Below are 25527 nucleotides of genomic sequence, written 5' to 3'. Positions count from 1 at the left end.
AAAAAAAAAAAAAAGACTTCTTTCTGTGGCCTGTAACAACTTTCATATAAGGACTGAGTGAAAACTGAAGGTTGCTTTTAGAAACAAGAATTTAAAAACAACAAAGATCATATTGTATGTAAAGGGAACAATTTTGATAGAAAAGAATACAGTTTTTTATTTTTTTTTATTTTATTTTTTTAAAGATTTTATTTATTTAACTGACAGAGATAGAGACAGCCAGCGAGAGAGGGAACACAAGCAGGGGGAGTAGGAGAGGAAGAAGCAGGCTCATAGCGGAAGAGCCTGATGTGGGGCTCGATCCCATAACGCCGGGATCACGCCCTGAGCCGAAAGCAGACGCTTAACCGAGCCGAAAGCAGACGCTTAACCGCTGTGCCACCCAGGCGCCCCAAGAATACAGTTTTTTAAAGAAAGACAACACATAGGTATGATAAAACATAGAGTGCTGGTACACAATTATTCTTTTATTGCTAAACATCAAATGCCAGCAACTATGGTAACTTCAAATTGAATACTAAGAATGAATTACAGCACAGTCGAAAGATCTGAAGAAAAAAAGACCTGTGCACTATTAATTAGTATGTGGACATTCAATAAATACCACAGGACAAACTGAAGACTGACAGCCATGTATCCATGAAGTGCTTGTTTAAGACTTGCTGTTAGAATAGATGACAATGACCCTGTAAGAGTGATTATCAAAAGGTCAAGTTTAACCGCATGTCTTTTCAAACTGAGATGAAAAGAATATATACGTTCTTTACACAGTCTAGGTGATTTAAAAAAACCTTTGAAAATGTAAACAATGTAGAGTAGGAACACTGAAAATAAAGTTGTACTGTTGAACAATGTGACAACACAGAAAGCACATTTTCCTCAAATCCTCAAAGTAATTCATTTTTCTAATTGCTCTACAGTAATTAAAATGGATTTTCATATAGATGATAATATACTAGGGACACAAAGGCCTTCCCAGTTATTTTTTTGTTAACATATATTTACAGTAAATATTCTATAATACTATTCATAGCTTACTTAAATAGAAACATGCTTTCCTAATCCATAAATAACAGTATTCATCATCCATTCAACCAAGTTTATTAAGTATTTATGATGTCTCATGCACTGTGCCAGGGATGCAAAGATGAGTATGGCACGGTCCTTGCTCTAGAAATACCCACAATCAAGCTGAAGAGACAACAGGAACATTACCTTTCTTACACGATGAGGCCATTTCTATAAAAATGCGACTGATCTGCTCATTATCCTAATAAGAGTTATTCTCAAATCCTGACCCTATGGAGAGACCAAGATGTTCAAATGCTACAAGAAAATGAGGTGTTCGGTTGTTTTTTTTTTTTCCACCCAGAAAAAGAAGTTAATGGGTAGGATTTCCTCTATTAAAATTTTTTTCTCGGTTTTAAAAAACTGACCTGCACATATACAACATGTTCATTAGTAAACTGCATAGTTCGTGTAATCAAATTAATTATGCAAGTCTTTCATGGCATTCCCCAAGCTCTACTGTCTGAACAGGTCTGAGCTCTCTGCTAACAGACTTTGATCCTGAATGACTATCTACCTAAGAATATAACAACCACCTTCTTTCTGAGATAAACGAGTAACTTGCATGGTTTTAGTAGTGGTAATAACGGATGACCTCAAGTCATTAATAAAATCTTAACATTATACTCAATAAATAATTTCTATTTAAGAAGGCAGGCAAACTTGCAATACAGTCTAAAGAGTTTCTTAAAAATGATTAAAAACCTTTATTGCCTGAAGAGCAGCTCAATGATCAGAAAAAGGTGAACCCACAGAATGCCTCACTTAGTGAAAAAGTTGGGTACATGGTTATTAATGTTCTTGAGTGTATGAGGGAAGCACATATTTTTCATCAAAGAAAAGCACACTCGGATACTTAGAAGACCAAGAGCTTCACAGTGGCCTGTTGACTTCCTGGATCTTCCAGGGCTCCATCTCCAGTCCAAAAGACCTCGAACTACTCAGGGCTTTTTTGGGCTCAAGAGTCAGTTCCCAGGCTCTGGCAAATCCACATCTGTACTCATGTGTAGCCATTCTCAGTGTTTTACCAAGTCTTCCGTGGACCCATAGAGGTAGCTTAGGGGAAAGATGGAAAGCAAGGACTAGGTGTTTAATTACTCAATACAGAGAAACATGGAAGCTGCTGGTGAGGACACAGTATGGTTGAGAGCTTAAGGTAGTTGCTCCTTGAGGACAGGAACCCAGGACCCAGGCCCCAGATAACCCCAGCAGCACAAGAGAAAATGTCTACCCTGGAAGGGTTTTGAGCTTCAAAGCTTTGTAGAGAATGGTAACCAGGAATGCAGCAGATCTGTCTTGTGATCTGTTAGAAGACCAGGCTCAGTTCTGATGCTCAACTTTAATTTCCTCAGCTCACATGCTGCAAGTGGAAGATACTTCTTGTAGCTCACTCTGAATGTCAAGGCTAGTGCTGCTTTATGAGGGTATGGGGACACATTATCAAGAGGCAACTCTTGTGGGGCAAAGCATGTGTCATTGTATGCCCTACTTCCCACTTTGTTCACTTATTTGGTATCATTTGACAAAGATTTTCCCTTTCATGTCAGCAGATTCTTTTATAGAATTTTATTAACTGTAATCAGACCTCAGTTGTCAGAGTACAAAATAATATACCAATAAATCTTAAAATACTTTTCAAAATAAGAAAAAGGACAAGCAATATAGGCCAAGAAAATGCTCACCCTTCCACTTGGCCAGAGTCTGGTCTTCTTCAAATCTGGATTAATGACGCTTTTTCAAAAAGGTTTTCCCGATTAATTCCACCCAGTTCTGTTCTCCTTTACACTATTGCAATATGATATGTAGTCACACAAAATGGTTTAACATGAATTTTCACTTGTTTAGAAATTGTTCCACCAGCATCTGAAGTTTGTTAAGTTCAGTCTTTAAAAGTAGGGTGTAGTCAGGGACTGTGCCTTTCATTTCTTCTGTTTATCTCCTATCCCAGAGTTTGGATATTCTGATATAGGAGGAGCTTAAAGTTGTTGGTTAAAATGTAATTTTAAGGAAATGCTTTCTATTTCATATGAAGTATCATTCTGCAAGATGAGTGCAAATATTACCGTGCTGTAACCATCCAGAGTCCCAGGGTCACGTTGGCAGCCAAAAGTACACTACCACCAAGCAAGATGAAAAATCCTATCAAATCTTTGATATCATTGTCTCCAATCACTGAGGTAAGGGTAGCATCTAGAAAAGAGTTTAAAATCCACTGACCATCCAAAGCAAAGCAGGGCACTGCATTAACAATAGCCAGAGCTCCTGAGAGGGAAATCAGGTACCTGGTTAAAATCGGTTAAGGAGCTGATGTGAAATCTGAGTGGAAACCACGTATCTAGTAGTCAGAAGAAGAAATTTTACTAGGACTGCATTTGAGATTATAGTTGACTTCCCTCCTTTTTTTAAATTTCTGCCCTCCAGTACAGGATACTCTTTCTTAGATTCTGGTATTTATTTATTTATAAAAAGACTTATTTATTTTAGAGAGAGTGAGCGAGTGTGCGTGGGTGAGCGGAGGGGAGGGGCAGAAGGGGAGAGAGAAAGAGAGAGAGAGAGAGAGAGAGAGAATCCTAAAGCTGACTTCCCGCTGAGCAAGAAGCCCCATGAGGGGCTCGATCCCACAACCCTGAGACATGACCTGAGCCAAAACCAAGAGCTGGCCACTCAACTGACTGAGCCAACCAGGTACCCCAGATCCCTACAATTCAAACAAATTATTTATATTATTTCAAAGCTCAAAAACCTTGACCAGAAAAATAAAGGCCAACCATTTGTAAACTAAGGCAATCTGTAACAAACTCAGAGGAAGACTGAGTCTTCATAATCCTTTAATGACACAAGGAGGGAAAGGAATGTGGAAGCAATTAGAAATAAAGGCAAATTACTTTTTGATCCTTACAAAGTATTAACTTATCTTAGGAAACATAAAGATTTTGGCCTTTTCAACTCTATTTTACTATTATCTATAAGGTTGTAGTATAAATATAGCATAACTCTATATATTATCATCTATAAGCTTACGTCTATCATAAATCTCTGAGACAAAGCTGTAATCTACAAGGTACAATCTTGATTGTACATATTTTTCAGTAACTGCCCATTTGCTTTTCCCTTTAATTTTTTTGTAAATTATTGAGGAAGGAAATGAAAATGATTTAAAAGCAACAAAAATATGTATTGTGCACCTGAAACTGATACAACGTTGTAATGTTAACTATACTGGAATTAGAAAGAAATGAAAAAGATCCATGCTTAGAAATAAACTTAAAATCTAGAAAGTAAAAAAGAAAAAAAGTGACAAAAATAACCCTTACAAACTGCTCGGTTTGTTCAGATTCTTCATAATGATGAATTTAAAAAAATCAAGTTTTATATTCAAACAGAATATGCTAAAGAACACAAGATTTTGTCCTCTGAATTGCTAATAGTGGAAACCAGTTCGATCTCCCTTACTCATTCCTCCATTTAGCCAGAGTTAACAGGTTCAGAAGGGGCAGAATTCATCACTGTGGTAGTAATCGAAGTTCTCATTCTTTATAAACTTACTACAGGGTCTTAGATCTGTAAATTCAACTCTCAATTTATAGTCTGGGCTCCCTTCCTTCCATACCTTAACTTTTCTCCTTCCCCAATGGATCTCTCTCCCGTGAATTCTTCCCTCCTAAGTACAATCTGATCTTTTTCAACTTTAAAGTCTCCTTTTTAGTTGTTAGCAATCAACTGATACTTGTAAGGTCTATGCATGCTCTATTCAAGGTAAGCCCCATCACGTTCCAAGTAACACTTGTAAAAACATTCTTCACACCAGAAAGGATACTTGACAAATGTCTCCACAACCACAGGCAGATCTATGCTTAGAAAGTTGAAACGTGGGATAAAACTGGTGATGCTCACTAAAAAGGAAAAACAAGGAATAATGAATATTGTTCATACAGATAAGCAACAACATATAAAAAATTTTCCATATGGTCAAAAATTAGGCTACCCTATTAAGTTGGATAAGAAAGCCTTTCCCAAACATATGCAGGCAGCCTATATGCCCCACATATAAAAACAACTATTCTGGAACACCTAATAAATATAGTGGAATACAGAAATTCATGTCCCAGTGTGTACTTATATTTGGAGGCAAGAATAAGACAAAACTGACTATATACCAAGTATGACTACCAAATACAGAGTCTGACTTAAAAACTATGCCAGAATTTATCAAGAGTCCTTATCCTTCAAAAAGGTATAACCTTAAGATCACATTCATTCTAACTATTAATAAATACGAATGACCCAGGTTGTATCTCAGGATATGACTATGAAGCAATGGGAGAACCTTTTAAAAAGTAACATAAAACCTACATGTTCATCAGCTGATGAATAAATAAAAACATGGTATGCCCAAAGAATGGAATATTTGGCCACAAAAAGGAAGGACATACTGACACATGCTACAACATGGATGAAACTTAAAGACATTATGCTAAGTGAAAGTAGGCAGTCACAAAATATTCTACTTATATGAAATGTGCAGGACAGGCAAACTTATAGAAAGAGTAAGTACGTTAGTGGTTGCCAAGAGGTGGTGGTGGGGGGATCGGGGAGAAATAAGAACTTAATGGATATGGGGTTTCTTTTTGGGGGTGATGAAAATATTCTAGAACTAGATTGTGGTGATAGTTGCACAACTCTGAATATATTAAAAACTCTTTAATTGTACACTTTAAAAGGGTCAAATATATGGTATGTGAATTATATTTCAATACAACTGTTATAAAAAAAGGAACTTAAAAAATTCTTGTACAACAAAATGAGTTGGACCATATGATCTTGGGCCATATGGAGAAGCTATCCATTTAGTCCAATCATGTAGCCACTGTTAAAACAATTATGCTGGCCCCGTTTTGAAAATTATGTTCATATAAAAGTTTTGTGTTATACACAAATTATGGTCTTAGCATGATGATTCCCGGCGTTATCTGGGGTATGTTGCTCTTGCCACTGGTTTTGGGAGCTTGGACAGATTTAATAAACTCTCAGAGCACATCTGAGAGATCATCTATGTGACTTGGGCATAAATGGTGGTGAAAAGAAAATATATCACTCTCCATAGGCAGACATGGGATTCAGCTCCATCTTGCTTCATAAATTCAGATTATTTTCCTAATGGCAAATTTCATATAACACTTAAGAACAAGTCAATAAGACTTTGAAAAGTGGTCACATTTATAATAAATAAAATTAACACAGGATTTGTCCTGAGTTTCTACCATGGAGAATATATGCCATCTTAATGATTTTCTGAGGGTCGACCACAATGAATACTTACCTGTGTAGTGAAGGTGCAGTGGATGGCCTACATACAACATATCAATTTGAGGTGGATGTTTCACTTTTATTAAGCGAGTATGAGTTTCCAAAGAAGGTATTATACAGAAACTTGAACTTTTTTTACAATCTTTATTGGTTCTACAAACTTGCGTGGCTTCAACTGCTTTCCGGGCAGGTAAGCATGTGTGCTATGAACAAAATATTAATTAGTCAATACTAAAAATAATTTACTAACAAGAAAACCAGAAGTCACAGCTCTTTAATATCTTGCATGTCACAGAGCATATAAAGAACAAAATTCACATAGAAGAAATGCCATTTATGTGCACCTATTATAAATTAGATTCAAGTATTCCACTTTGGCCAAATAAGATATTACACCTATAAATTGTTAAAGATTCTCAGATGAAATATGACAAGTGACATGTAGAAATTTTAATAAAACACCACAAAGCTAAAGGGAAAAGTTTTCATAGATTCCATTTTAGTTCTATATGATTATTTTGTAAAATTAAATCAGACAAGCAAGACTGCTTCAGGGACAACTCACCAAACGCTTATTAAAGTTATTTCTGTAGGAAAAGCACACATCTGTGAGGCTGTGATTGTTACAGCATTCAGTCGAACCATCTAGCCGTTTGTATGCTAAAGAGAAATAATTTATTAGAATCTGTTATACAGAAGTACTTTTGTGATAAAAGTTTTGCTTTCAAGACAAAAAGGGTAAGTAAAATGCACATGAATTTGGAAACAACTGTATGATTCAGAGTACAGTTTGACAGGCTACTTGCTGCAGTGATTTTATGGTACAAAAAAGGACATGATATTACAAAAAGAGATGTGTCCAGTTTGGAATCAAGAAGCAGCACTTACCTAGGTTACCTGTCTTCACATAAACTTACTTACAAATAAAGCTGGAGTTCTAGGGCCTCAGTAGGTTTTGCAATAATTCCAGCAGGTCAAGCACAAATATTTAATCCTGCACTGTAGTGTTAGCAGAGTGGGCAAGAGGATGCCTAAGGGACTCTCATCCCTAAAATCCCTATTATATCAAATATCTATCTCATCTCCATACTTACCTTGGGGCTTTCCTCATCAGGGCAGCCCAACTTGACCCCAGAGATGTGCAATATTTGCCTGCCTACCAGTAATCCAGTTACCATTTTTGGAAGACAATGGGAACAGGGCAACTATTTATTCCCATTATTAATTTACTTTTAAAAGTTCTTTGGTAGATTGCCTCACTTATATCTGGGCAGAATAAGAAAACTGAGTCACTGATACAGGTGGGATAAAAAAATTATTTCCATGTATTTATTTTGGAAGGTTTCCTGCATTCAGCATATCAAACTCATAAAGCATAAACTAATGTGTAGCAGGGACCAATTAAACTTAGAATCTTATATTCACACTACCATACTCAGATGTGCTAAGGAAGATAGACTCAAGAGCAAAGTTACCACAGAACTACCAAAAAAAAAAAAAAAAAAAAAAATTTTTCAGTACCACAAAAAGCTTTTCTATTACAAGAGTGTCTTCAGGACCACTGGCATGAAAATGTTAGTTGATATGCAATGTGATTTTATATGAATTTTGTATTTTTGCCATTGGTTTTTTTTTTTTTAAAGATTTTTATTTATTTGACAGAGAGACACAGGGAGAGAAGGAACATAAGCAGGGAGAGTGGGAGAGGGACAAGCGGGCTTCCTGCTGAGCAGGGAGCCCGATGCGGGGTTTGATCCCAGGACCCTGGGATCATGACCTGAGCGGAAGGCAGACGCTTAATGACTGAGCCACCCAGGTGCCCCTTGTTTTTAAACAGTTTTTTTTAAAAGTTTTATTTATTTAAGTGATCTCTACACCCAAATCTCTACTGACTGAGCCAGCCAGGCACCCCGAAACAGTTTTTTTTTAAACTAGGTTATTTGAGGGATGCCTGGGTGACTCAGTCCATTAAGTGTCCAACTCTTGATCTCAGCTCAGGTCTTGATCTCAAGGGTTGTGAGTTCAAGCCCTGCATTGGGCTCTACGCCCAGTGAGGAGCCCGCTTAAAAAAAAAAAAAAAGAAGAAGAAGAAAAAAACTAGGTTATTTGAGGAAGACATCTTGTATTGGTTAGACTGTCACTATCTCTCCTTGGCCAACACAAAACAAAGAACAAAACAAAGATGAAACAAACTAGCTGATAAATCAGTTTTTCCTCTGCATTGCTTGGCTATGTGGGTAGCTTTGTTTTGTTTTCTTAGCATAACTGACTAGGTATTCAAATTTTGGATGATGAGTTGTCTTTGAAATATGAAAGCAAACTGTGAATATCTAATGGCACAAAAAAACCTGTGCCTGTAATCATTCATCAGACCTAATCGTAAAGTATAAGGTAAAAAGTTGTTTAGGATTATTTTTTTTTACCAAGTCAGGCTTCAATTTCAGTGTTCTCTCTGATCAGTTGCCAAGTCCCACCAATTTTAACTTCCTTATTATTTTTCTCCCTATATATTCCCATTTGAGTGTAGATTCTATCTCCTTCTCATCTGACCCATTTGAAGAATCCTAGTAAGTCATTTGCTCACTAGCTAGCTAGCATATGCAAGCCTTTCCTACACACTGAATGCTTCAGACTAACCTTCCAACGTAGAACTATAAGAATGTTTAACTCCTCTAATCCAAAACTTCCAAGGATTGCACTGTTGCCAAATAATGGCTAAATTCCATAGACTAAAATAGAATAGAGAGACTTTGGTTCTTTTATCACCTTATCTCATACTATTATCTTGCTGAACCAAATTACTAGCAGTTCCCTGACCACTTTCTAGTCTATGGTACCAAGGTTCATTTCTATCTTGGCCTCCTGAAATTAAACTCACTGTGAGGCCCAACTCAAGGGCTGCTGCTATAAAACCTGCCCTCATCTTCTCAGTCAAGACTGATTGCCACCAACTCCCATAACTCCCACCAATTCCTGTCATTACCTACAGTTAACCTTGTACCATAATAATATGGGCATGGTCTGCTTTTTTTTTTAAGTTTTTATTTAAATTCTAATTGGTTAACATACAGTGTAATATTAGTTTCAGGGGTATAATGTAGTGATTCAACACTTCCATGTATCACCCAGTGCTCATCACAAGTATATTCCTTAATCCCTACCACATGGTCTTAATCTTTGACTAGACTGAGCTCCTTGAGAAAAAAGTTTCTCAATATCACATAAGGTGTGTAACTCAATATACACTGAATACATAAATGATGTTCTATGCCATTTGCCTTTGTATTAGTAATTATTTAGAAAATTTACATCTGATGTTTGATCACTAACTTTTCTTAGAGGAATGTATACAACACAATTGAAAGTCAAGAATTTGATACCACTTTTGATACAGCATGTCTGGTAACACAAATGCTTAATGGGGCCAACCAGGAAGCAAATAAATGAAGTGGATAGTGTTTGGGAAAAAACAGGAAGTGTTGGGACTGTGATGAATTAGAAAATATATATCCTGCTTTAAGGGGTTAGCAACCAGGCTACTCGACTTGGGGCCCTGATTCCACAGATCATCCATATTATTCCAAAAGAAATCTGAAATCTGGATTTTCATGTGAAACCTCTTGATTTTTAATTATTGGCATCTAATTGATATTAAAAAGAAATACCATGCAAGCCAAACCAAATACATCTGCTGAAGTTGAACTTGGCCTCTAGGCTACCACCAATTTGCAACCTCTATATTATGGCTTCTTCCTATGGTGATCACTCTAACCAAAACATAAACCCATGGCTGTGGCCATTCTGACAAGTTTAAATACCTCCTGACAAACAGAATTTTCCAATAAAGAGTTAAATATTTTGCTGCAATTTGAGAAGTAAAATTGCTATTTCTCTGTTTATCCATTAAAAAAAAAGTTGTAGTTCTAAAAAACTATTTTAGAATCTTTTCTACTGGGTCACATTTAAGGACAAGTTGCTAAGCCAATTTCTGTAACTCAATTCTTAACCTGTAAGATGGGGATGCCACAGACAATTTTCATATTAGTGTACATACTTTCATTAAGCATGAGAGGCCGATCCAATTCTACTTTAGAACGAGTGCTCAAGACTGAATTGAGGTCCCAGAGGCATTCATAGGTTGAATTTAACTCTAGAAGATTAGAATTGTTCCTGAAATCTCCTCAGTCTGGGAGACAATTAGATAATTCAAGAACAAATCAGTTTCAGGATTCTACCATAGGGAGAACCTGCATATTCTGAATATACCCTAAGATGGGCCTCAACATAGTTGTAGAAATAGTCCAGCTTCCAACGAATAGTCTAGACCAGAGGTTTATTATATTTTAAATTAAAAAAAAAATAACCTCTACACTTAACATGGGGCTCAAACTTAACAACCCTGAGATCAAGAGTCACACGCTCCACCGGCTGAACCAGCCAGGTGTCCCTCCAGAGGTTAATTTTAGAATAAGGCTGGAAAGAAGAGACTTTTTCAATCTATAATTCATAGTCCCACTACCTTCTATATTACTAAAATGAACTGAATACTTTTCTTACTTTTCTAGCTTACTAAATATATAAATGTAGTTAGATCTCCAACACAGGGAGGCAAACCTACTTATTTATTCTTAGTTACACAGAATTTATACCAACATCACCTAGTAACCAGTAGTTAAAAAATTAAAAACACACCCAGACACTCATTCTCTCTTCAATTTAGGATAGCAAAAAAACTTTGGATCATAACTTGATGTTCACAATGGGAAAACAGATACTTTACTCCAAACATTAAAGAAGATTTAGGCATAAAAACAATCTGGATACTCAAAATATATGGAAAGCCTCCTTGAAATTTTCCTTTTATTATCTTAAACCAGGTGGGGAAGGGTCTTTTCTCACTTGAGTTAAAGATTTGTAGGACTGGACAGTGTTCTCATTGCCAGGCAGTTACAGGGATATACCCTTGCCTCCTCTGAATAGGAATATAGGCAGTTCAAGGGGGATGTCTGAGTCTGAGATCAAACCTTCATTTTAGGGAGCGGATGCCTTTAGTATTCAATCTCATGCTCCTGAAAATGTAGTTCAAATGGTGGACTTGCTGAGTACAGTCTTTCTTACTCAAGACAATGCTTTTAGGGGCGCCTGGGTGGCTCAGTCGTTAAGCATCTGCCTTCCGCTCAGGTCATGATCCCAGGGTCCTGGGATTGAGCCCCGCATCAGGCTCCCTGCTTGGCGGGAAGCCTGCTTCTCCCTCTCCCACTCCCCCTGCTTGTGTTCCCTCTTTAGCTGCCTCTCTCTCTGTCAAATAAAAAAAAGAAATCTTAAAAAAAAAATAAATGATATCCACCTCCCCATTGTTTCAAGTTCAAAGACACTTAAAAGACATACCATCCAACCTAAACCAACTATGAAAAAAACAATTAGGAAAAAGTGAATGCCAACTACATATTAGGAATTGGTGTTAATTTTCTTAGGTGTGCATAACAGTACTATTATCATGTTTAAAAAGTCATCATATATTAAAGACATGCTAAAGTTCATGGATGAAATGATACAATGCCTGGGATATGCTTTAAAATACTCCCCTTAAAAGTGGGCTGATTAGATAAAAAAGCTGGCAAAATGCTAATAATTGCTGAAGCTGGGAGAAGGATGCATGAGATTTCACTTATACTACTTTCTTTTTTTTTTTTTAATTTTATTTATTTAAGTAATCTCTACACCTGATGTGGGGCTCGAACTCACAACCCTGACCAAGATCAAGAGTTGCATGCTCCTTTGGTTGAGAGAGTCAGGCACCCCCATACTACTTTCTTGACTTTTATGTATGTTTGAAAACTTTTTACAATAATAAAAGTTCTTAAAGATGTATTATACAAGGAAGATTACATTTGAAAAAAATTTAAAAATCAGTTCTTACTACTCTGCCATTCTTTCACACAGTACTTTAGTGAAGTTATTCTTGATTATTTATCATATTTCCTAATCCCAAGTAGATGTGGACAAGCATCCAGGGCATTTCTTGACTTAAAGACATAGTCTGTGAACATAATTTGTGTTTTTCAACACTGACAATAATCTGGGCCTGGTGATTTTGTATAAAGATTGGGAGGTTGATTTTTCAGACCTGAAAGAACTCAAAATAAATTTGGCAGCTTCTGAGAATAAACTTGCTTCACCTTGTCACTTGCTACACAGAACAAAAGATCTGACTTCAGAGTGTATTTTCAGATGCCAAAGTGACTTCCTCTAGATGCCTGCCACATAAAATAACTCTACCCCAAATAGCTTTGGATATGACACCACCCATACAGCACAGGGGTATTTAATTACTGGAATTTAATTAACTGGTTATGGTTGAGCTTGAATGCCAACTTAACGCAAGTTCTTCCAAATGAAGAAAGAATTAGATACTAGAATCCTAAAAGTCAAAGAGAATATTATGAAATTAGTTAGAAATCCAACAACAATACATAAATATTAGTACCCAACTTACCAAGGAGAATGTTTCCTAGTTTGGGCCTATTATTACTTTACTAATGTGTTTTAAAGAAATTAGAACAAAATAAATCTATATACATGGTTTAAGAATTGGTGAATGGCAAGTACTGCTGCTTGAAGCATTATATTATGCTGAAGAAATATACACACCTCTAACTGGGAAGCTTAACTGCTGTAAAGTTGATGCACTAATACAGTAACCAATTTGGGGCTCATAGGCGATGGTATCTAGACATTCATTCCAATCTTGTACATTAGTAACAGGGCAATCCTGTAGATGGGTGACAAGGTCTCCCACAAAAAGGCCTCTGGGTCCAATGGCAGGTGAGTCCTTGAGAAGAGGGTACAGCCAAATCAGATAACGTATGAAGACAAGCTATGATTAATCTGACCAAATAATAAAGACAATGAGTTAATTAGGTAGAATATTTTGACTAATGCAGAAAATAAGCCAGCTTTGAATCCAAGATGTATAGTCCTAGAACATTAACAAAACGATTACAGTTACTTTTCCAAGATTTGGAATTTTTCATAACTGAAAAAAAACCCACTTGCCAACTATCAAGATTAAAATGATACAGTTTTTCCCAAACTGCTGATAAAAATTTTTTGTGAAAGTAGTCATCAGAATGTCTTCATTATCTTGTATACCCTCAGTGGATAAAATTATAAGATAAGTCCTTATCTAAACACAGTCCCACATAATGCAGACAATACCATCAGCACAACGAATATGTGAGCCAGTTGCTCACAAAGGTAATGTTCCTCTTCCGAACAGTCTGAATAGAAGACTTGATGCCATTGTAGTAATTACTGTCTAAGGCAGTGAAATAAAGAGTTGAAGAAACTAACTTAAACTCCTATGAAATGTTCTGGTTGGCTAGCCCAGGTTTCAATCTTCTTACTTAGGAGTAAGGACATCTGACTTAAAAGCACAGTTATAAAAATAAACGGTAAAGGTAAATGATGCATTTTATCAACCAAGCACATGTAGAAAATCTTGATACTATCTTTGTAACTCAGAACAGAAACAATTTTAAGTATTTTTAAAAAGCGAATGGGTTTCAAAAAACTTTTTGTTCAACTTAAAAGGATTATATAATTTTAAAAGAAACAACATTCTGCATATGAAAACTTGAATATACGTTCCTAACATAAAATGCTAAGTGTTACATCACAAAATCTGGTAAATGAATGCTCCACATAATCCTCATTATTTACCTCAGCAACTTCAGTGATAAGCACCCCGACTCCAGTGTAGTAAAATGGCAAGAGAATTACAGGGAGGAGCACAAGAGCTAAAATACCAAGGAGTGCAAGGACGAAATTATGCCATATACCTGAAAAGAGAAAGAGAGAGAAAAAAAAGGATTAAGTTCAACCAGGGGCAGGAATGATCTAGGTATCTGGACTTCATAACACCTGGGCATTCTGATAAATTAGGGAAGTAACCAGAAGAAGCTGTGAAGCAGGCAGATCTACTTTAGTACCAAGGAAGGATGTTCAGCTAGAGGCCTCTTCCATTTCAGATGCCGAAATGTAAAATGAGCATGTTAATACCACATTAAGAAGACCGTTTATTAATATGATTTAACATTAGTAGACTCTATATATTCTAATATATATAAAACATAAATAGAATTGATATATTCTACTCGCTTCAACCTCTTTTCAGAAAATGTATACATTATTAATTGAAGCATACTTGTGATCTTTGGAAAAAATTTCAAAGCTATTCAAATAAAAGTTAAGATGAAATAAACAACATTCTTGCTGAGCTGTTTTATGGAAATCCAGATGGTACTTGGAAAAAGAGAGTGTTCTAAGAATCAAACTATTATGTAGAGTTAATACTGATGGACCAAACACAGTATCTTACACCATGTCACAGACTATAACCATCTCTATCATATATACAGAGATTTTCCTTCTTTTTCTCTTTCCTTTCCCTCCTTTCTTTCCTTTCCCTTTCCTTCTTTCCTTCTTTCCTTCCTTTCCTTCTTTCCTTTCTCTTCTCTTCCTTCTCTTCTCTTCGCTTTTCTCACTACAGAGAAGGTTAAGGTGAACTCAGTAGTGTGCAGAGGCTGGTCCTACCAGCTTGTCACAGCTGATTGTGTACATCTCTTCCTAATTCCTCCTTCAGGGACTTTGGGTTGGCACCTTGAAATTGGCCAAGGCAGGAGTAAATATACCACAGAAACCAGCAAATGCTACATATGAGAGCTCCTCATTCTCCCCTCCAGAGCCAGGGCTTAAACAATCACTAGCATATCACTAGATATCCCCCCCCTTTTTTAAAAAAAAAGATTTTATTTGACACAGAGCGAGAGAGAGACAGCCAGCGAGAGAGGGAACACAAGCAGGGGGAGTGGGAGAGGAAGAAGCAGGCTCCCCGGAGGAACCTGATGTGGGGCTCGATCCCAGAACACTGGGATCACGCCCTGAGCCGAAGGCAGACGCTTAATGACTGAGCCACCCAGGCGCCCCGATACCTTTCTTTTCCATACCTATCCTTTCCTTCTTCTACTAGTTTTTCTCATAGGGCAGGGTGGGGGCTCCACTAGCACTCTGAACCTTGCAATTTTTAGTTGTACAAGTCTGTCCCTTGCATTACAGGTATTTAGCATTCCTGGCTCCCATCCACTAAATGTCATTAGTACTCTCCCCTCACTGAGGCAACCAAATGCCCCCTATGCGCCACACATTCCAAACATCTCCAGGAAGGTAACAGCACCAGTGGTTGAGAACCAATGTTTTATAACGACAGAAATGGAACCTAAAGGGGTACCTGGGTGGCTTGGTTGGTTAAGTGTATATCTGCCTTCAGCTCAGGTCATGATCCTAGGGTCCTGGGATTGACTTGGAATCAAGCCCCAAGTTGGACTCCCTGATCAGCGGGAAGTCTGCTTCTCCCTCTGCTTCTGGCCTCTGGCTTGTGCTCTCTCATTCTCTCTTAAATATTTAACAAAATATTTTTTAAAAAAAAGGGAACCTAAAGACATTTCCCATTCGCACAGGAAGCTGAATATGGCCATATGACTGCTTTGGCTAACAGGACATGAGTGGAAGTGATGGGGCTATCATTGTCCTTATGGCTGGAACGTAGCTATGATGGAGATAAACCTGAGTCCATGACATAGAAGCTGCATGTTGGGATAGTACAGCTTACAAGAGAGAAAGGGCCTGAGTCCTCCAAATAATATAATTAACATATCAGTGCTGAACTACTTACATTTGGAATGTTTTATTAGAGTTTGAGCCATTGTTATTTTTAGCTATTATAGTCAGATACCTAAGACATGTTTATGTACCTTATTCACGCTGTTAAGATGTTCTTCCAATTTTTTGAGTGTTGTAAGTTGTGTAATTCCAGAAATATCCAGATCAAGTCTAGTACAAGACACAGTGGGTAAATAATCTTTTCTGTTCTATACAGAGAGAGATCTTTTAAATACACCAATGATATCAAACTGTTTATTGGAAACTATATTTTGCTTTTCCATGTATGTACTTTGGACTTTCCCCTCATTTGCATATTCATACCCATCCCATTTCTTATATCCACTTTATTAATTTTTCTACATCCATTACTTCACTAATTTATCAGAATGCCCAGTTCTTATATCCATTACAGAGCAATCCACATTAAAAAACATACTTATTTATAAGGTTCTCTACTAATGATCTTTTAGGCTGTTTTAACTTTTTCATACAATGCTGCAACAAACAGCTTTGCTCATATTGTTATATACCTAATTAAGTGTGCACCTGTGAAGGTATGGAAACGGAACTGTTGGGTCAAAAAAAAAAGTGCATTAAAATTGACTTCCAGGGGTGCCTGGGTGGCTCAGTTGGTTAAGAGCGTACCTTTGACTCAGGTCATGATCTCAGGGTCCTGGGATTGAGCCCCGAACTCAACGGGGAACCTGCTTCTCCCTCTCTTTCTGTCCCTGCTTGTGCTGTCAAATAAATAAATAAAATCTTTAAAAAAAAAATGATCTCCAGGAGCGCCTGGGTGGCTCAGTCAGTTGAGTGCCTTCGGCTCAGGTCCTGACCCCAGGGTCCTGGGAACAAGCCCTATGTTGCACTCCCTGTTCAGTGGGGAGCTTGCTTCTTCCTCTCCTCCTCACTTGTGCTCTCTCGTGCTCTCTCTCAAATAAAATCTTTTAAAATATTGACCTCCAATGAGTCTGCACTAATGTTCTCATAACTGGCATTTCACTGCCCTGTAAGTAACAACGGACGCTACGATAATGTTAGATTTTGCCATCTGTTAGGTTAAAAGTAAAATCTTTTGTGATTTGTCTAAGTATAAACTTGTACATTTTCCATGTTTATTAAAAGACTATTTGTTTTCTGTTGAGAACTATTTCTATCCATCACCTGTTTACTTTTACCGATTTGTATATATTATTATTGAATGTATATATTGAAAGCTTTGGGTTTTTTAAGAGATTTTATTTATTTATTTGAGAGGGAGAGACAGACAGAGATAGTGAGAGAGCAAGAGTGGGGAGGAGAGGGAGAAGCAGGCTCCCAGGAGCCTGGGATCATGACCTGAGCTGAAGGCAGATGCTTATCTGACCAAGCCACTCAGGCACCCCTGAATTTGGTCCTTTGTAAGAGGTATTACAATTTTTCTTCCAGTTTGTTTTTTGGCTTGGTTTATAGTTTTGCCTATGCAGACATTTGACATTTTGGTGTGGTCAGATTGCTCCTTTGCATTAAGCCTTTCCCAGTTTAAGACTGTAGAAGATACTCACCTCGTATTTTCTTATATTGCTTTCATAGCTTCATTTAAAAAAAATTAAAACAAAAACATTTTTTTGCCCACTGGAATTTACTCTAGTGAAAGTAATTTAGGGATACAGCTATAACCCCCCCCCAAACTGCTACTCCCAATACAATTTCACAAAATAATCCATCCCCAACATTGATTAGGTTTGCCACTGTTACCACGTGTTAAATTCAGCTTTCCCCCAACTCTTCAGGACGGCAGTCCACGAGGAGAGTTGCACTCTCACCATTTCTCCCTTAACAGGATAATCCCACCACACAACCATAGCACAGACCTTACTGTTTTTTCATCTAAACAGTCAGAGGGGGCACAGAGCAGCACTGCTTTCCTGACTCTCCGGGCACCTTCTTACCTCGTCAGGGATGCAGCTGGTACAATATCACCCCTCTAGATTCCAGATTTGCCCACGATGGCTAAGTGGCAGTAAGGGTAGTAGAAAACACACATTTCCTTTATTTGAACAACCTCTTGTCCGTTAATGATTTATTTGTAAGTATACCAAAGGAATCTTTGTTATAACTTTTACTTTTTCTAGAGCAGAGTTTTTTGACAGTCACACTAGTGGCATTTTAGACCACATAATTCTATGATGTAGGGAACTATCTTGTGCACTGTAGGATGTTTAGCAGGATCCCTAGCCTCTACCCACCAGATGCCAGTAGCACCCTCCCCATTTTCTCTATTTTCTAGCTATGGTATTTAATAGGCAAGTTTTTTTCCTTCTTCAGAAGAGGTATTTTATTTTTGCTTTTTCTTTTACACAAGATATACATATCAAGTGTTTAAAAGTCAATATATACACAATATATTCTACAACTGAACACCACTCTCTAACTGAACATGCAAAGAAATTAAACAACAGCACCTGACAGTATTTTGGGGCAAATAAAATGACTAAAATAGATTTAAATTGACTAATACTATTAAATCACATCTAACATTCAATACTATGGAAATCAGTGCAGCTAAAAGTTAAGAAAAACGTGTTATCAAAGAATACAACCAAAATGAAGATAGCAAATAAAACCTATATACCTTTTTTTAAACAGGAAAATACTTTACATACGTATGTAATTGTCATTCTTTTAAAGAAAATCTATTGCAAGCAAAATTATCAACCTTCAGAAAAAACATACAAAGAATTACCATATTCCTAAAAGTATAAATATGAACATTTGGAAAATACAGAACTTTAAAAATTTGTAGGCAATATGTGAACTTCATATTTAAAAAAACCTGAAAAGAAGTCCCGTTTTTAGAACAGTTGTATAAAGAACTGTCTTTTGATGTGAGGTTCATAAATTATCCTCCTACTGGGACCAAACTTTACAAAAACACCATATATTTCAAATAGCATTACAAAACAAGATATAGCATCTTAATGATATCTTATATAAAGAAATTTTTTTTTAATTTTACTTTTATTTTTACTACTCTATCAAAACATGACCCTTAAATGTGTAGGAATCATTAAAAAAATTATTTCCTAGAAGCAACACACAAGAGAGGCATATTTATTTCCACTCACACTCCTGGAAGACGCTTCCCAAGTTTGAGAAGGGTCTTCTCTTTACTGGCTGTTTTTGTTCTTTGCGTGAGTTAACATATGAGATTTCAGGTTAGTTGACTGAGCGAACTTCTTATTACAACCATCAAAGGGGCACACGTAGGGCCTGTCTCCGGTATGGATTCGCACATGTGTACGCAAATTAAAATCCAGGGAAAAGCGTTTTCCGCAGCCTTCAAAGGTGCACTGAAAGGGCTTCTCTCCGGTATGCACCAGTTGATGTCGTTTTAGTTTTGAGTTCTCGACAAAAGCTTTGCCACATTCTGCGCATACATGGACTCTAGGACCGTGAGTGTGCAGATGTTTCCGCATAGCAGAATTATCCCTGAACATCTTCACGCAGCCTTTATGAGGACAAGCTATTGTTCTTGGAGCATCTTCTTTGGGTTTTCTTGGCTTCATTTTAGCAAATTCTGCCAGTTGTGTAGGATCTGAGAGATCAATACCAGGTATCCCTTCAGGAGGAAGCTTCTTCCCTGTCATGTACTCTGAATAATCAGGAGCTGAGTTCTCAATCTGTCCTGTCTCATGGTCTCTTTTCTCGCTTGGGGACCACATGGCGACGGAGAACTCACTCTCTAGGGTTTTCATCTGCATCTGCTTCTGCTCCCATTTCTCGGAGCCCACCTCGGAGTTGCTACTTCCCGCCTGGGGCTCACTGGTGGTGTAATTTTTCTTACCGCTAGCCTTCCTGCTCTGGCTGCTGCGCTTCTTGCTGTGGCTGTAGGTGGATGATGACGCGGAGGCTGACAAGGAAGCCAGGGTCTGCTGGAAGTTGTCGTCTTCATCAACCGGGATGTTTACCTGGTCATCGAAATTATTGTTGGCCTGCGGGTTATCTGACTCGTAGTAGCCCACCACTTCCTCCTGTGTCTGCACCACGATGATTTCCTGGTCGTGGTCCCCTTGGTTCGGGTTGCTGGTAACGAGCGGCTGCAGCGCGAACAGAGGCGGATTGTAGTGGCCACCGTGGATCCAACTGCCGCTGATAATCTCGTACTCCGTGATGGTTTCCATCGCCATAGCCTCCACAGGGATGGTCTGGACAGGAACGGTCTCCACAGGGATGGTCTCGACAGGGACGGTCTCCACAGGGGCGGTCTCGACGGGGACGGTCTCCACAGGGACGGTCTCGATGGGGACGGCCGCCACGGGGATAGTCGCTACCGGGACGGTCTCCACGTGGATCTGGTGCAGCTCCAGAATATTTGAAAGTATGTCCAAATTTTCTGTGGGGATGTAGAGAGCGTCGTTTGAGGCCATGGCTGAGGATTCCACAATGGCTTTGGCTCCTGGGCAGCGGGTCGGTGACTGGAAGGCTGCGTTAAAGGCTGAGAAAAGCGAGAACTCCAGAGAAAAGCGCGAGCGCCAGAGGCAGGCGTGGGCAGCAGAGCCGGAAGACGCGGAAGACTCGGAAGACGCGGAAGACGCTGCCGAAGACACGAAAGACGCGGAGGACGCCGCCGAAGACACGAAAGACGCGAGTGCTTCTGGGAGGGCCAGGCGCATGCGCTTCCCACTACCTCAACAAATGCGCGCTTACGTTAACCCTCACGCACACGTGGACGCTCCAGCCCCCCCGCACACGTGGACGCGCCATCCCTCACGCAACGTGGACGCGCCATCCCTCACGCACACGTCACCCTCCCCTCCCCACTCCGAACGTCACGCTATTGTTTTTTGAATATTAATTCGGTAGCCAGGTTCTTCACTGAATTTTTCTATATTTCTGTTCATTTTCTCGTTTCCTTCCCCCACAAAAGTATATAATAATATCTGAAAAAAAGGCTTACTCCTCATATTTTTGCTTTTTTCTTCCCTCTTAATATACTGGCCCACATTTAGAGACCATTTAATAGTCTCAGTGATAATTGATAATGGGATTGCTTGTCTTGTCCTTTAATAGGAATGCTTGTTAGTATTATGCCATTAGGAAGTATCCAACTATTTTTACTTCTACTAAGGAAATTTTTGGGGTTTTTTTTAGCCATTAATGGCTGTTGAATTATGTTAAATACCCAGTCCGATATCTGCTGAGATGAGGATTTTTTTCCCTAATGATAAATAATGTTTACCACTTTCAAATAGATTTCCTATTATTAAGCCATCCTTGCATTGTTTAGATACACCATATGTAGAGTTTCTGGTACTTTACAAGATGTTCTATCACTGTTATATTAGCCTATATATTTTTTTAAAATTTTCCTTCTCTATGTGATATGCAAAGTTTGTATTAAATTGGAATTAAAAACCAGCCTTTTCCTTCAAGATTGGGAAGAATTACAGCTATGAAACTTTCAGGGACATTCTTCATCAACTTTCTTAATTTCTCCCATTATAATTAGCCTATTTATATTTTTTTCTATCTTTTCTGGAATTAATGCCATTTATATTTTTAAATATACAAGTTGTTGAAAATTTTTTGCAGAGATGAACAAAGAACACTTTTATAATTGTTTTAATTTTTTCTACATCGGTTTCATTTCCCAATCTGACTGCAAATTCTGTCTATACATGTTTTTTTGCCATGTATAATCCTTTTTTTCTTCAAAAAACCTCTTGGACTTAAGTTTTTTTTTTCTTTTCTAATTTATAATTTCCTATCTACATCCTTATTAATTACATTGCTGCTCTTTTGTTTTGTTTTTAAAGATTTTATTTATTTATTTGACAGAGATAGAGACAGCCAGCGAGAGAGGGAACACAAGCAGGGGGAGTGGGAGATAAAGAAGCAGGCTCACAGCAGAGGAGCCTGATGTGGGGCTCGATCCCATAACGCTGGGATCACGCCCTGAGCCGAAGGCAGATGCTTAACCGCTGTGCCACCCAGGCGCCCCTAATTATATTGCTTCTTAACTATTTTATAGTTCTCTTACTTCTTCAGTTGAATGCTTAACTGACTTATTTTCATTTCTTATTTCATTACTGCGTAAGGCAGTGAATTTTCCTTTTAGCAAAAATTTACAACATATCATTATCATTTTTAAATATACTGCAATTAATTGTGTTTTGAATTAAACTGGTCAATTTTTATGTCTCATGGTCACTTGAAAAGAAACTGTCATGATATAGAGTTTGACATTTTATTGAATTTTACTTTACTAATTCGAGTTTTAATGATCTGACTTTTCATACTTACCTGCCATGTACTGAGAGATGAGAAGAGCTACCTTTATTACATTTTTGTTTTTTCCTTGTACTTGCATTTTTTCCATTTTTGTTTTCATGGTTTGTTACTTGATGCAGTGAGTTCACAATGATAACAGTTTCATTGTGGATTACACTCCTTATGATTATTAAGTCACCCCCTATGTCTAACTAACTTAATGTAGTCATAGTTTCTGTTCACATTTGCATGGTATGTCCTGTTCATTTTACTCTCAACCTTTTTAAAATTGTTGTTTTTGAAGACACTGGAATGTAAATTATTTTGCTTTATTACTTCTTAAAAAAAAATATTTATGTAAACTCTACACCCAACATGGGGCTCAAACTCACAATGCTGAGCTCAAGAGTCACATGCTCCTAAGACTGAGTCAGCCCAGAGCCCCTTGCTTTATTACTTTTAACTGAGAGTCTTACAAACTGAATTTATCAACCAAAAGGTGAGATGTTTTCATTTGTGATGTGAATACTTTCCATTATGATGCACATATGAACAAAGAAATTTAAGTCTGTTACCTGCACAGAATATCCTTAGCTGCTGCACTGGTGATATAAGTTGTAAATGAGTGGTGAACAGATCAACAAATGCTCCAGGGTAAATAACGAACAGAAAAATCCCAAAGCCATTAAATCGAACTTGTTCCCTAAGAAATCACATAAGAAAAAGGAATTTAGTACTAGTATTGCATTTTTCAAATTAATAATGTATTTAATCTTAAAACTTACCACTGTGATTTAAATTCTTGCTTAATACGTCTCTGGACAGTCAAGAAAAATAAACTCATATATGATGTATATTTATCTCATAATTTTGTGAGAGTGTACAGTTCTGGTTATCTACGAAATGACATTATTTAAAATAAGGGGATTCTGAAATAGGCTTAAAACTTCAAAACTTTTAGAAACCAATATGCTGAGCAAATAACTTGAGATTAGTCACATATATAAAGAAATGGTGAATATTTCCATGAGAAACTAAGTGAAAAATATTTTTATGGTTTACTCTGAATTATTTTCAGAGAAGGACACAAAAGAAAATATAATTCTAGTAAAGTATCTATTTATATTTGTTTTAGCTATTATTAATAAAAGTAGAGTTTTACCTAAGTGTATTCCTGTTGAATTAATGTTAAAATCAGTATAAATATGCATAAAGCTCAGATTGTCCTTAAAAGAACTATTTTTTATCAATTCATTCTCTAAAAATGGAATTACACCTAAGAGCCTCATAAGATCAAACAGCTACCCTAAAAAAACCATTCCCCAAATATATTGTGCTGTCATTTAATACTGAATATATGACTGTAAAATTCACTTTCACTTGGCAGTTAGATTTTATGTTTCACAAACATACATTTTAGTATTAAACTATTAATAACAATGATTATATATGCAAAACCCTAAAAGCTGCAATGCTAAAAATATGGAAGCAAAGGTGAGAGATTAAAAAAAAAAGTAGCCGCACACTTAAACCATTATATGTCACACTTGTGTAACAAGTGTGTAAAGATGCGGGTTTATTGGCAGTCTCTTTACAACTCTGTAAAGATGCAGGTTTATTGGCAGTCAACAGATTCTTGCTCATAAGCAACTGGAAAATAATAAGTGATTACATATTCTTCTATAAAACCTTTTATCTGGTTCACATACCTGGAGAATAAAACACATTCCCATCAGTATGCACACTCATTATGGCAGTAATTATCAGTGGGAGTGAAGGGTGAATTGTGCTCCCCCATCACAACTTTATAAGTTTAGGAGCCTTTAAAATGCTTAGGTAAAATTAAAATGATACGTTTGAGTAGTCAAGAACAGGGCATGATACTTGAAGCAAGTTCCAGGTCTCATCCTCTCTTATCTTCTACTTGGGTTACTAGATAGGCTATAGTTGTTAAACCCAGAACTTTCAATGTTCTTGCTCTAGCCAGCATAGGCCATGAGTAGAAGCAGGAAAGTATTTCAGCCAGTAAGTCAAACAAAGTACTAAGAAGGCAGGTGGGTGGGCTCCAAGTGTTAGCGGTTATCATTCTGACTTAATGATGAATATAAAGATTAGGTTTCAGGGTTTGATGAAAATCTTGAAGCACCATGAAGATATAACCAGGCTGGCAAAGGGCAAAGGATAGAATGTGCACATAGTTAATTAAGTATATTCATCAATATGTTAATCTTTATAAAAGAGAAGGTACCTCAAAATAATGTGCATATGCACTGGGCAATATCCACAGAAAGAAAAAACTATCAAATGTAGCAGATTTTAGTAATAAACCCTAAGTAAAACATTTTTACATGTAGTAGAAAGAAAAATATTACCTAATAGCTGCTATCCCATGTCCAATTTCATGTACAACACCACTAATGAGAACTGCAGCGAAGAAATAGGTCAGTTGGTTGACAGGTAAATTTATACCAGGAACCTGTTCACAGACACAATGATAAATACATACTCGGGCACCAAGAAACCACGATGTTCACTCTGTGTTAAAGCTTAAACCTCCAGGCTGAAGGTTCTATAAACTAAAAGTAGGGGTGCCTGGTGGCTCAGTTGGTTAAGCATCTGACTCTTGGTTTCAGCTCAGGTCATGACTGCAGGGTCATGAGATCGAGTTCCACCTGGAGCCCCACTTCAGGCTCAATGCTCAGCACCGAATCTGCTGGAGATTCACCCCATACCCCCCACACCCCCCCATGCTCTCTCTTCTCAAATAAATAAAACCTTGGGGCGCCTGGGTGGCTCAGGCGGTTGAGTGGCTGCCTTCTGCTTGGGTCATGATCTCGGGGTCCTGGGATTGAGCCCCACATGGGGGTTCCCTGCTCAGTAAGGGAGTCTGCTTCTCCCTCTCCTCCCCGCTTATGCTCTCACTATCTCTCTCTCTCTCAAATAAAAATCTTAAAAAAAAATAAAACCTTTTCTAAAAAAGTAAAAGTAATATGAATATCAATGGTTCACTTCTCTACTTCTATCACAATAAAAGTAAAAACATCAGTTTTTTTGAACTAAGCACAACACCAATCTAAAGATAATAGTAAACACCAGGTTAAAAAGTCAAAACTTTCCCTTCCTGAAGTCTTCACCATGGAAAAGAATTACGGAGCCTGGCAAAGTACCAGGGAATGTGGA

General features: G+C 37.5%; 1 protein-coding gene across 6 annotated transcripts in view; it reads right to left on the bottom strand.

Annotated features, from left to right (window-relative positions):
- The window catches only part of MBTPS2 (membrane bound transcription factor peptidase, site 2), a 50269-nt gene that overhangs the window by 5919 nt on the left and 18823 nt on the right, over nucleotides 1-25527 (bottom strand). The window contains exons 4-12 of one of the 6 annotated variants that reach the window (XR_860832.3): nucleotides 24720-24823; nucleotides 22923-23050; nucleotides 14098-14216; nucleotides 13027-13207; nucleotides 6941-7035; nucleotides 6389-6578; nucleotides 4886-4961; nucleotides 2751-3350; nucleotides 447-2124 (exon numbers count right to left, since the gene is read on the bottom strand). Coding sequence is in view for 4 of the 6 variants with exons in the window: in XM_034649203.1 (XP_034505094.1) it covers nucleotides 19245-20750 (1506 nt within the window). In the remaining 2 variants the exon portion in view is untranslated. Of the gene's footprint in view, nucleotides 1-446; nucleotides 3351-4885; nucleotides 4962-6388; nucleotides 6579-6940; nucleotides 7036-13026; nucleotides 13208-14097; nucleotides 14217-17494; nucleotides 20761-22922; nucleotides 23051-24719; nucleotides 24824-25527 lie in introns of those variants that run through there. The other 5 variants (XR_860833.3, XM_002913930.4, XM_034649202.1 and 2 more) reach the window with 5 other exon arrangements.

Source organism: Ailuropoda melanoleuca, chromosome X, assembly GCF_002007445.2.
Source record: "Ailuropoda melanoleuca isolate Jingjing chromosome X, ASM200744v2, whole genome shotgun sequence".
In the NCBI taxonomy this organism is placed as follows: Eukaryota; Metazoa; Chordata; class Mammalia; order Carnivora; family Ursidae; genus Ailuropoda; species Ailuropoda melanoleuca.
Note: the sequence above shows the minus strand (reverse complement) of the source record. Positions and strands in the feature narration are given on the sequence as shown.